The 13,422-nt window shown below is 40.7% G+C and overlaps 1 protein-coding gene across 10 annotated transcripts in view; it reads left to right on the forward strand.

Moving 5' to 3' along the window:
• The window catches only part of TXLNG (taxilin gamma), a 105,008-nt gene that overhangs the window by 74,466 nt on the left and 17,120 nt on the right, over positions 1-13,422 (forward strand). For 9 of the 10 annotated variants that reach the window (XM_056556800.1, XM_056556801.1, XM_056556799.1 and 6 more), the window contains 5 exons: positions 3,163-3,406; positions 6,718-6,809; positions 7,205-7,375; positions 7,566-7,760; positions 10,095-10,214. In XM_056556800.1, coding sequence (XP_056412775.1) covers positions 3,163-3,406; positions 6,718-6,809; positions 7,205-7,375; positions 7,566-7,760; positions 10,095-10,214 — 822 coding nt within the window. Of the gene's footprint in view, positions 1-1,592; positions 1,720-3,162; positions 3,407-6,717; positions 6,810-7,204; positions 7,376-7,565; positions 7,761-10,094; positions 10,215-13,422 lie in introns of those variants that run through there. The other variant, XM_056556805.1, reaches the window with a different exon arrangement.

Genomic DNA, 13,422 nt, shown 5'->3' on the forward strand with positions numbered 1-13,422 from the left:
TTGACTCGGTCCCAAGTCCCAAATATATATGTAGAAAAACAGCAGCACTCCAAGGTATACGTGAATAATGTGTGGCTTTATTCACCAAAACATCAGAAGTTGCGATGTTTCAGCCTTCTCACAGGCTTGACAAAGTCCTTGTGTGAAGGCTGAAACGTCGCAACTTCTGAAGTTTTGTTGAATAAAGCCACACATTATTTACGTATACCTTGGAGTGCTGCTGTTTTTCTACATATATATATATATATATATATATATATATATATATATATATATATATATATATATATATCCTACCTCCACCCGTCCCAGCAACGATAGGGAGGAATAAAGGATTGTCCACAACCGGAGGTTTAGTAAACTGGAAATAACTTTAGAGGACCGGACTTTAAGTTCCTCAGTTGGTTGGGACCTTGTAGGGAATAAGCTCTGAGGCTTGCTTTACGCTATTCCACTGAATTTGGTTTTAGGTTCAGTAGTCACGTAGATTTAGGAATGAGTTTAGTTGAACTCGCGGTTTGGTATTCGGCTGAAGTTAGCAGGCTTCAGGCCTAGATTTGTCTTAAGGGTATGTACGGAGCTTCTCTCTCTCTGCTAGTCCGAAACCCAAGAGAGCAAGGGGAGAAGAGCTATCATTGGATACAGCGCCCTTATATGGCAAGGTGGCAGACTCATAGCTTATTGGTTCCCACCAACTGTCAGTCCTTTCACAAAGCATTGTGGTGCATCATGTGACCCACTCACGTGACCTGGAAGGTCCTTAAGCTTAACCTAACAGTAGGCTTAGTAGTCATGTGACCTAAGGTCCTGGAAGTACTATACATATAAATAAATTATATACATATTATATACACCAAACACATAAAATTAAAGAAGGAAGAAGTGACCAGGGGTTATCCCACTAGGAGGATCCTACCGGTATGCAGGAACTCTGACTTACCACACAAGGTACGGTGCAACGTACGGTACCAGGACACCACACCATATGCTGTGTTCTTGGACAACATGCCACTGACCCAAAACAGACATTCCAAGTAAGGAATATTTCAGCTCCTTCCACAGATGTTTAAAGGGGTACTCCGGTCCTAAGACATCTTATGCCCTATCCAAAGGATAGGGGATAAGATGTCTGATCGCGGGGGTCCTGGCTCTGGGACCCCCCGCAATCTCTCATGCAGCACCCACCTGTGTGAGCTGCATGCCAGCGCTGGAGACTCAGTCTGAAGCCTCACGACTATGGGGCCAGAGTATCGTTTACTTTACGACTCCGCCTCGTGTGCAAGTCTATGGGAGGGGGCATGACAGCCCATAGGCTTGCTTTGAGGGGGCGGGGTCGTGACGTCACGATACTCCGGCCCTGTAGTCATGAGGCATCAGACTCGGAGCATCCAGTGCTGGCGTGCAGCTCACACAGGTGGGTGCTACATAAGAGATTGCGAGGGTCACCAGCGGCGGGGTCAGATATCTTATCCCCTATTATTTGGATAGGGGATAAGATGTTTTGCTGTTATCCATTCTTGGGTGTTATTAACTGTGAGAAGGATAACCCATAGTATATTCTTAAGCTAACTAAGGTTGTTTATCAATTGCAGTGTATCACAATAACCATCTCAGTATGTCCTGGCCCATTGTTAGTGACAACTATAACCGCAGTTGGGAGCCTTACCTGACTTCTGTGCCACACTAAGTATACCAACATACCTCCGTTTTTACATTGGTGTGAGTAATCTGCGTTTAGTAATTTCACCCTTGATATTTTATATTACCTAGGGTCATGTGTGTAGTATTATGTACCTATCACTAAATTGTTTCTATATATTGTATAATAACATTTTAGCAGTGTATGGCCCTGTTAACACTTCAGAATTTCCAATAATCTCAATGGAATTCTGCTGTACTGTTAAAACTATGGAAGTTCTGCATAGGAATTGTATTTCTCCAGAAGAATTAACATGTTCAATCTTTCAGCAGAATGCGCCAAAGTCTTGACACTGCACTGTGAATAGGATATCACTTACTGTCTGCGGGAGATTACAAGGAGGAGGCTGCTTTAAAGAGTACCTGTCATCAAACCATATTTTGTAAACTATCCAGTTATATTCCCTAACTACTCCTAACACCCCTTCTGCCCTTAAATTTTTTTTCCGAGCTTTAAAAAGTTCTGTATCAAACCTTTCCCCTTGCTCACATTGTGTCTTCTCCCGGCAGGAGAAATTGCAGGCGTGATGTCATTGAAGACTGTGAGCACTGTCACTAAGTGTGATGTCCTCAGAGGTTATTGCCCCATAACCTCTGAGGACGTTACACTTAGTGACGAAACATGTTAGGGGGGGCTTTGTATAAGTGATTAAAATCAGCACGAACGCCTTACCATGGCATACACTTCAGGTATGCTAAGGGAAAGGAACTCATAAAGTATGCTTATCAAGCAACTAATACTAATAACAGATTGGTGTTAGACGTGCTGGGCTTTTAATTCACAGTTTACGCTCACTATTTGATTTAATTTGTCACATTAAAAGTTAAGTTTTAACAATTAGAGTGAGGGATAAAAGTGGACCTTTGACTCTGTCTTATTTAGGCAGAGTTGCAGAATAAGTCACCATGCCCCACATACACTTCCTGTGTTTGGACTTCTGCAAGTCCGGGAGGAGACCAACTAAACTAACTGACTTGCGCAGGGAACAGAACAGAGCCACCTAGTGGTCAATTTTTCAATCACATTAAACATATAAAGATTGAGAATTTCAACAGCAAGTAAATAGCAAAGTGTCTTATAATTATATAAACAACAATATATTAGAAGTTTAGTTTGGTGACAGGTACTCTTTAAGCAGGATCTGCCTGGAATTTCTTCAGTGTGAATGGGCTCTAAATGCTCTGTATTATTGTTAGAATCCAGCATTGGGGCATTTCTCCCATACCAGTATCCTAGCCAACCTTAGCTTCACATATATCTTCCATACTTCTATATGGCCCCCAATTTCGCACTTGTCTCATCTACAAGGGTTTCCAGTCAGTCGTAATTTGTATGTAAATATACATATAGACTATTTGAAGCACTTAGCAGGAGGCCACTGCTACTGACATTTTTTTTCCTATGATCCTCTGAATGTCAAACTGTAGTAAGTTAATCTTCCCTTCATTTGTGTCTTTTCTTAGGTTGTGATGGGAGAAAGTGAGTTAAAGACTGCTGAGAGTAACTCTGATGTTTTGGTAAACCCCCATCTGGAGAATGGTAAAGAACTATCTAATTCTCAAAGCACAAGCTTGGAAGACAACATGATGTCAAACTTCTTGGTAAAAGTGACCCGAGTGGAATCCCCAGCGAGAGCGGACACTAGACTGAGTCCACCTGATGGTCAACAAGACCCAGGAAGTGAGAACCATAAAGAGAAAACACTGGGTAAGAAAGTTAGAGACTTTCATCTTGCTCAATAAAAGTGAGACTTATGGGAATGTGAAAAAAATAGAGAGTAGATAGCTGAAAAATACTGGGGTTAGGGCCAAACGAGGACTGGTAAGTGGAACAAGGTTGTGAACCATATGCAACCTGAAAGAATTCTCACTATGGTTATAAAGTTAATTTATAAAATACAAAATATTGCTAAAATAAAAATAAAGATATGAATATACAAACATTGTAAATAATATTATTATAAAAGCATTTGTTGGCATTACAGTACCATTTGGTAAATTGCTGTAATAAGCTATATCCGCATTACATAATTCTGCATTACATAATATGGGTGCTTCACTTATGTTGTCATGAAACTGATAAGAAAATGGAGTCCTAGAGGAGGTAAAGTATTACAAAACTAATGTCCACTCGTTTCTGAGCATATATATTATTAACCTTAGTTTATGTATCATTTAATAGGTATCGTGTATCCTTATTTATCATTAAAGGGGTACTCCGGTGGAAAACAATTTTTATATATCAACTGGTGCCAGAAAGTTAAACAGATTTGTGAACCACTTCTGTTAAAAAAAAAAAAAAAAAAAATCTTAATCCTTCCAGTACTTATAAGCTACTGTATGCTCCACTGGAAGTTGTATAATTATTTTCTATCTGAGCACAGTGCTCTCTGCTGACATCTGTCCATGTCAGGAACTGCTCAGCACAGGAGAGGTTTACTATAGGGATTTGCTCCTACTCTGGACTGTTCCTGACATGGACAGAGGTGTCAGCAGAGAGCTCTGTGGTCAGACTGAAAAGGACATCTCCACTTCCTCTGTAGTATACAGCAGTTAAGTACTGGAAGGATTAAGATTTTTACATGGAAGTCATTTACAAATCTGTTTGACTTTCTGAAGCTGCTTGATATTATTTTTTTTTTTCCTCTGGAGTACCCCTTTTTAATAGGAAAGGACTTTTAAATGATCAATTGTCCTGGTGTTGTTCAGTTGTGCTGGTGACGTACTACCCCGGTAATAGCTTGTGTAGCAGTTTTACATGTCGCAGCTTCACCTGTGTCTAGCTCCTTCATGGTGCTAGTGGTTTAAAGCATCCAGTATGTAACCCTGTACCTAATAAACCTGCGTTGAAAAACTTCTACCGCTGCCTTGGAGTCCATAGCTGTATGCTCCTTGGGCATTGGGAGACTTCAATGTAAGCACTAAGATTTATTGTGGAAGAGCTTTTGCCTCCATTCTCTCCCTATATAGTCTTTAGACTATTGTTTTCTATATCTATGTGGCTCTCTAAATGCTGTTAACAGAGCAGTAGCTTGGCAATAGAATATTGTGCAAGGTTTTAAAATGGACTATAGAAATGGGTTAGAAAAAACGTTTTATTGTCTGGTTTGTCAGCCAAAAAAACATTTTGGCGGCACATTCACTTTAACGTTCACTTCCTAATTGTCTGAATTTAACCCTGTTAGATACCGCTTAAACACCATTTAAACCAAGATATAAAACCTAATAAAGTGTCATTTATGTGTGTGGACTTTGAGGTTATTGATTTAATATGGTATTCTGGATCCACAGGGTGTTTCTATGATAACCTCAGAAAAATGAGAAGCGGAAGTGTTGTCACAGGGTAGTAGGTTACTGCTCTGATGATGTAGGGACCAAAATGTTCTCATTTTTCATATGCACTAAAGCTGGAACTAAACATTATAGCTTCGATTTCAACTGTTTTTGCATGCAACTTTTACATTTCATTGGATAATTCCAAAGCAAGAGACATAAGGTTAAAAAGTTGCACAAAATGTGCTTGTATAACACTCTTCTAACAAAGGAGAATATGATAAATAGGAGAAAAAAAAGATCTTTAACAAGGGCCTATAAATCTGTTCACTTAATTTCTCTTGTATGTGCATCAATAAATTACAATAAAAAGAGGGAAAAAGCTTTAATTTGCACTTGGATCAGTGTAGTAATCCTAAAACATATAGGCCCAGATTTATCAACCTGTGTGAGAGAGATTTTTCCACAGCAACCAATCACAGCTCAGCTTTCACTTTACCAGAGCTTGTTAGCTGAGCTGTGATTGGTTGCTGTTGGAAAATCTCAATTTTTTTTCTCTTACAGTTTGTTAAATCTGGGCTATAATCTGTCAATAATGCTTTATGTAGTAACATTATCCGCATATATGATCTGATGCTAAGGATTTGATGCACATGCCTACTATAAACACATTCAGAATGCCATCCTCTGGCTTTAAAGGGAATGTGTCATCAGAAAATAACCTATTTTCTGAATCACATCTTATGTCATTTTCCATTGTACCATCTCTTTCTGGTCACTTTGGCGATGTTCATGGGGCATGCAATAAAGCATGTCTCTAATGCTGCTAAATAAAGCTTATGCAAGATGGCTGCTCCATAATAATGTACTAAAAGTGGATAAAAACTGATTCGAAATGAAAGACTTTTTCAGTATCTGGTTCTAATCAAATTTACTATTCTGTCAGGTATAAATTAAAAACTTAATAAATAAAAAACTTAACTCCCACCGCTCTCTTGTTGCCTCTGTTGTTCCCATGGTACTTCCTGTGGTAAACATGTCTTGCCGCAACTTTTTAAGCGATGTCCTGCCTTGGCCAGTGATTGACTGAGCCCCAGCTCCAGGAGGAAGACTGTGGTGGGGCTTAAAGGGGTACTTAAAAACGTATTCCCTATCCACAGGAGGCCTGACCGCTGAGACCCCTGCGATCACCTGCCCGGTTCCCCTGTTCTACCCCTACAAGTAGCAGTCACCACTCTATGCACAGAGCTGTGTCGACCACCTCATGAAGCGGTGGCCTACATGCTTCTTCCATTCATCTCTATGTGACGGGAGATACACGAGCACTGCTTTCCCATAAAGATGCACAAAGGGGGCATGTTGGCCTCAGCTTCATGTGTTGGTCAACCCAGCTCCGTGCACAGAGTGGTGGCTACTTAAAGCTTTAGGGAGAGCCGGGGGCCGGACAGGAGATCACGGGGGACCAATGGTTGGACACCCTGCGATCAGACACTTATCCCCTATCCTATGGATAGGGGATAACTTTTTAAGTACTGAAAGACCCCTTTAATATGTCAGATTGCTGCCCAGCAATCGGTGGCCAAGGCTGGTATGAAAATCAGCAGGAGAAAAACTGAGACATGTAGTATATGAATTCTTTTTATCCAAAAAATGTATGGAAAAAAAACACTTTGAATCATTACTGGCAAATTAAATATCCAAGCTATAAGTTCTTCCAAGACTGATTCTTATTTGTTTGGCCTACAGGAAAAGAAGTTCTACTTTTGATGCAGGCTTTGAACACGCTAAGGACTCCAGAAGAAAAACTGGCTGCACTCTGCAAGAAATATGCTGACCTTGTATGTATGACACTTCGACATGTGCAGTGGAAAACCTAATATAAATATAATAAATATATATATATATATATATATATATATATATATTATATAAAATTTAATTTTTTTAATTATTTTTTTATTCCAGCCGTACCTGTTACTAACAGATGCCCACAACAAACAGTGACACTCTTGTAGGATGCCACTTTGTCTAGTTTCTGCCCCTTTTTTCAAACCTCTTTGTGTATTTGGTGGTTTGCACACACTGGCATAGGGCTGTTTTGTACTGAATTTAGCCTTTTTGTCTTTGGGTGTTTGCATTCTGTAGTTTAAAGTAAAAACATATGTGATAGAAGCAGCGAGTGTCATATCTTTGTTACAAGCATGTAGTAACCTTCTTTTTCTTCTGGTATAAGCTGGAAGAAAGCCGGAATTTCCAGAAACAGATGAAAGTTTTGCAGAAGAAGCAGTCACAAGTGCTAAAAGAGAAAGTTCACCTTCAGAGCGAACACAGCAAAGCCATTTTAGCACGCAGCAAGCTTGAGTCCCTCTGCCGAGAGCTCCAGAGACACAACAAGACATTAAAGGTCAGCTTCAGGCCAGAAGCTACAGTTCACACTGTCACAGACATTCTATCTGCTTTCGGGGTGGTTAATAAGCTTTTCCTGCTCACATTCTAGTCTCAGAATAGACCTTGTGGTCCTCCATAGAGATGTCCCTAATTTGTCTGTGTATTGGAAAGCATGTCCATGAGCATATACTGTTTTTGTAATGCAGGAAGACAATCTGCATCAAGCCCGGGCATATGAGGAAGAACGCAAAGAAGCCACTGCACATTTCCAGATGACCCTAAATGAAATCCAAGCACAGATGGAGCAACATGATGTCTACAATGCTAAGCTCCGCCAGGAGAATGTAGAATTGGGAGATAAGTTAAAGAAACTTATTGAACAATACGCACTGCGTGAAGAGGTACTTTTATCTTGCAACAGAGGAGAAATTCTAACCCATAGACATAAATCAGTGAAATATCAAAAATAGTCTAGTAGGATGTATTCACTGGAGACACGTTTGTTACAGAAATTTCTGCAGCTATAAATGTTGGCAAAAAAACATCCAACAAATGAATGGCACAGTCACGGTCATATCTGCAACAAATGTTGAGTAATATAATGCTCAATGTAAATGTCCATCTTTCTCTTTTTTTTTTTTTTTAAAGACAAAGGTATAAGAACCTGTAGTCCCGTGTTTCCCAACCAGGGTGCCTCCAGATGTTGCAAAACTACAACTCCCAGCAAGCCTGGACAGCCCTAGGCTGTCCAGGCATTCTGGGAGTTGTAGTTTTGCAACACCTGGAGGCACCCTGATTGGGAAACACTGCTGTAGTCAGACACATTTAGAAATTCTAAAATGCATTGAGAAAAACATCTCTATGGTCCCTTTTAGTGGTGGATTAGTATCTGCCATACTGCCTTTGGTGGCACTATTATCTGAGGATACCATGGATCTGACAAATGGATGACAGACTTGGGGAAACTGTCTGAAGGCCCTTCCGTAGACATGATGTTAACCATGAATCCTGTCTGCATTGGCATCATATTTTGAATATATAGACCGTTTTAAACCATACATGAGACAGCTGTAGGTCATATTCAACCTCTTCAGACTGTCCTGTGAGCATGCAGGTTTAGATCGGGCAAGAGTAAATCTCTGCCTGCATATATCTCACAAGGGGAACAAAAGATTTGGGCATGTTCAAATCTAACATTAGGACTCCTTTATCTTAAAACATAGCTGTTGTTTCATGTAACTTTTCAGAATAATTGGTCGTGTGTGTAAGTAACAGCACTATTACTGGCCATTTTATAATTGTACATGGCATTTTTACCAGATTTCTGCTGTGCAGACTCTGTCTCTAACTTTCAATTGTTATCTAGCAGGTGAAGCCTAGCCTGTATGTTGGCTCCCATACAATGTACATAAACAGAAGAGGGGATCCTGCTCTTCTTTATCTCTATAGCACACCCTCAGAAGCAGCAGCATAGAGGACATTATAGAGCAGTAATGAGTAGTCTAAGCTGTGAATCAAGCTCCATGAGATCTAATATTCACAGTAAGCCCTTATTGTAGTCTTTGCAATTTTTGCCTGTGGTGCTCTCCTGACTCCTCACATTTCCCCCTCCTCACCCCCCCCCCCCCCAACCCACCCCTTCTCCATAAATTTGTATGGGCTGATAAAAGGAGAAAACCCTCTTTCTCTGATACATTACAATTATGCAAAGTTTGTTTAAATGACAGTGTCTATTTAAAGGCGTTTTATGGTGAAGAAAACAAAAATGTTGCCATACTTACCAGGTCCTCTGCTGCTTACTGATTGTTGGCTTCTGCATGGGGGAGTCAGAGTAGTGATTACCTGCGAAGGTCCAGCTTTGACCTGTGAACAGCGGGGGATCACAAGTGCATGGAATGGAAGCTGCAGGGGAGCATGGTATTTAAAGCGTTGTTGTCTTTAAAAACTACTTTGACAGGTCGATCAGACTGGGTCTCGATGGATGAGACCCGCTACAATCGTACGTTATTAGCCGGGAAAGTGAACAACATTGAGCTCTGCTCCCCAGCCAGCAGAGAGATTAATCCATATCTCTGCATAAACTTTTATGCACAGAAATGTTACGGATCCCTCTGTCGTATTGGGAGTGGAACTCAATGCCACCCGCTTTCCTGGATAATTACTCACAATTGCAGCGGGTCTCATCCATCGAGACCCAGTATGATAATCAACTTGTGACTTTTCTGATCGACATGTTAAAACATTTTTTAATGACAGTGAAGATTTAAGTATGCATTTGTTTTATTCATAATGCCCAGCAACATATTTTTTTACCCCCACCAATGCCAAGGGGACATTACATTGTAGCTGAGCCTACAAAATGAACTTGTTGTGTATGGGCCAGTACCTCATCTCCCCCATTTCTGTTTCCCTTGCGTTTTATCTCATCAATTCAAATGTAATTATTTGATTATTATTTTTAAGAAAACAGTAGGAAGTAGCAAAAGGAACAAGTTTTTCTGTGTATATGCCAGGAGACTAATATTAGGTACAATTACTAATTTACTGCATATAAACCTACTTATTTTAAATACCCTCAAATGTCAGATTGTGTGTTCAAGTATGCATCTGCTCAGCAATATCTTCCTGGCAAAACTAATGTGTATATGCCAGAATGTGGTGGTGAAAGGTAATATCTTTTACATTGGCTCATTGAAAATACAACTATATGCTAATAAATTTTTTCCCCTCTCTAGCACATTGACAAAGTCTTCAAACATAAGGAGCTACAACAGCAACTTATTGATGCAAAACTTCAGCAGACAACTCAGCTTATGAAGGAAGCGGAGGAACGACACCAGCGCGAAAGAGAATTTGTAAGTAAAAAAATATATAAAAAATAGCTAGGACTATACAGTTCTGCTAAGTTAATACTGTAAGCCTTAAAAAGTATCTCTCATCAAACCATATTTTCTAAACTAGCTCAGATTATATTCCTAAACTACTCCTGTCACCCCTCTTGCCCATTTTTTCCAAGCTTTAAAAATCTCTGTGTAATACCTTTCCCCTCGCTCACATTGTGTGAGCTCCCGGCAGGAAAAAGTGGGCGTTCCCCAGCAGGCGCGATGTCACTGAAGCCTGTGAGAGATGTGCTTTGCAATGCCCCACATGTACTTCCGGAGTTTGGTCTCCTGCCAAGCCAGGGGGAGACTAAACTTACTGTTTAAAGGGGTACTCCGGGGGGAAACTGTTTTTTATAACTTAACTGGTGCCAGAAAGTTACAGATTTGTAAATGACTTCTGTTTCAACATCTTAATCCTTCCAGTACTTATCATCTGCTGTATACTACAGAGGAAGTTCTTTTCTTTCTGAATTTCTTTTCAGTCTGACCACAGTGCTTTCTGCTGACACCTCTGTCCATGTCAGGAACTGTTCAGAGCAGGATAGGGTTGCTATGGGGATTTGCTCCTGCTCTGGACAGTTCCTGACACGGACAGAGGTGTCAGCAGGGAGCACTGTGGTCAGACAGAAAAGAACTATACAACTTCCTCTGGAGTATACAGCAGCTGTTAAGTACTGGAAGGATTAAAAATTTTTAATAGAAGTAATTTACAAATCTGTTAAACTTTCTGGCACCATTTGATTTTAAATTTTTTTTTTCCACCGGAACACCTCTTTAACTTGCGCAGGGAACAGAACAGTGTTTTTTTCATTCACATTAAAAACATATAAAGGTTGAGAATTTTAACAGCAAGTAAATAGGAAAGTGTCTTATAATTACATAAGGAACAATATAGTAAAAGTTTAGTTGTTAAATGATTGGTACTGTTTAAATATTGTGCTTACTAGATATTGGACCAGCTTTTGAATATACATTGTATGGTAATGTTCTTTCTGGGCTGAGATTTTGCAGATGGTGGGAGAGGCTATTTCGGGCTGATGCTTAGACCTAAATGTATACAGTCCTATTAACCCCTTAAGGACTCAGGGTTTTTCTGTTTTTGCACTTTCGTTTTTTTTCTTCACCTTTTACAAATCATAACCCTTTCGGTTTTGCACCTACAGACCCATATGATGGCTTATTTTTTGCGCCACCAATTTTACTTTGTAATGACATCAGTAATTTTACCCAAAAATCTACGGCAAAACAAAAAAAAAAAAATTGTGTGATGAAATTGAGGGAAAAACACCTTTTTGGGGGCTTCTGTTTCTACGCAGTAAATTTTTCGGTAAAAATGACACCTTATCTTTTTTCTGTAGTTCCATACGAACCCAACTTATATAGGTTTGATTTTGTCTTCTGGAAAAAATCATAACTACATGCACAAAAATTAACGTTTAACCCCTTAACTACCATGGACGTGTATACACGTCCATGGTTCTTGTGGGTGCTGCCCAGTACACCCCCGAGATCGCGGCAGGGATTTGGACCAGCCGGGACCCTGCCGTACTACCAGGACCGAAGTAAACTTCAGTTCTTGCAGTGTAACCCTTACAGCCGCTGTCTTTGACAGAGGGAGTAAGCTCCCTCTGTCTCCCCTGCAGCACCTACAGCGCGATCGCGGGGTGCTTTGTGTGATCCCCAGCAGGCGGGGGCCTGCCACACCGAAGTTTATTTCGGTCCCCGCAGTTTAACCATTACAGCCGCGGGCTGTAAGGAGTTTTGACAGAGGGAGGGTTCCCCTCTGTCTCTCTCCTGTTGCACCCCGCAATGATCGCGGGGTGCTGCTAGTTACCTGGGCAGCCGGGGTCTTTAAAAGGACCCCAGGTCTGCCCTGGTTATTGCCTGTCAGGATGTGCCAGAGGCACATCCTGATATGCTGCCTGCTAGTGTAAAACTGGCGGGCAGCATATAACTGCAATGCTTTGGAATACTAAGTATTCCAAAGCTTAAAAAAAAGTGTTTAAAAAAAAAACAAAAAGAATATAAAAGTGTAAAAGAAAAAGTGTAAAAATAATAAATAAAAAAAATACATTTATTAAATAAATATAATGAAAAATAAAAATGCATAATGTGTAGGATCACACGGCGCACATCCGCAGCATATTACATGCTGCGGATGCCCGCCAGGAGTCACAATAATGAGCTCCCTGCTGTAGCTGGGTAGCTTTGTGTGTCCACTCATAGCGGCGGATTTCATGAGCGGACACACTGAGCTACCCAGCCACAGCAGTGATCTCGCCCTTGTGACTGCCGGGGGGGGGGGGCAATCGCGGTGTGAAAAATGCTGCGGATGTGCTGTTTGTGACCCTACACTGCGTCCCGTTCATACTGCGTTTCAGCTGTATGTTAGAGGTATCCGTCAGCATCACGTCAAAAATAGTGATGCTGACGTAGACTGTAGCAGCTCCATTTATTTCTGAATGAGACGGGTACAGTATACATTGGCATCCCTTTTTTGACATGACAACGGACACAGATACTGCAGAAACGCAATATGAATGGGGACTATTCTTATAATGATGCCCTGAAAGCCAAAGGGGGCTCCTCTCCTTCTTGGTCCTACCAGGCGGTCAGGCAACCAGATATAGCCTAAGTAGGTGTACTACCCAGCCCGGGACGAACAGGGTGATAAAATATGGGGCGTATTTCCTCCATTTCAAAAGCGACTTACCAAAATGATGTCCCACAAATAAAGAATTTGTGGGGAAAAAAAGCTAATTTCTATTCCACTGACTTTGAAATTATTCTAGCCACACAAAAAGGGCTTAGCATACTTACTTTTGCCCTAGGTGAATACTTTAGGGGGTGTAGTTTCGAAAATGGTGTCACTTCTGTGGGGGCAGTATTGTTCTGACAGCTAGAATGCTTTGCAAGATGAAGTGCGGCCTATAATTTGTATAATGATATCCTGAAAGCCAAATGGGGCTCCTCTCATTTTGGGTCCTACCATGTGGCCATGCAACCAAATATGGCCTAAGCGGGGGTATTACCGAACACGGGACGAACAGCGTAATAAAATATGGGGCGCATTTTCTACGTTTCAGATGCAGTGTACAAAAAATATGTCCCACAAATGATGCATTTGTGGGGAAAAAAATGGACATTTTTCCACTGACTTTGTAACCATTCCAACCACACA

The sequence above is a fragment of the Hyla sarda genome, chromosome 2 (genome assembly GCF_029499605.1).
Source record: "Hyla sarda isolate aHylSar1 chromosome 2, aHylSar1.hap1, whole genome shotgun sequence".
Lineage (NCBI taxonomy): Eukaryota > Metazoa > Chordata > Amphibia > Anura > Hylidae > Hyla > Hyla sarda.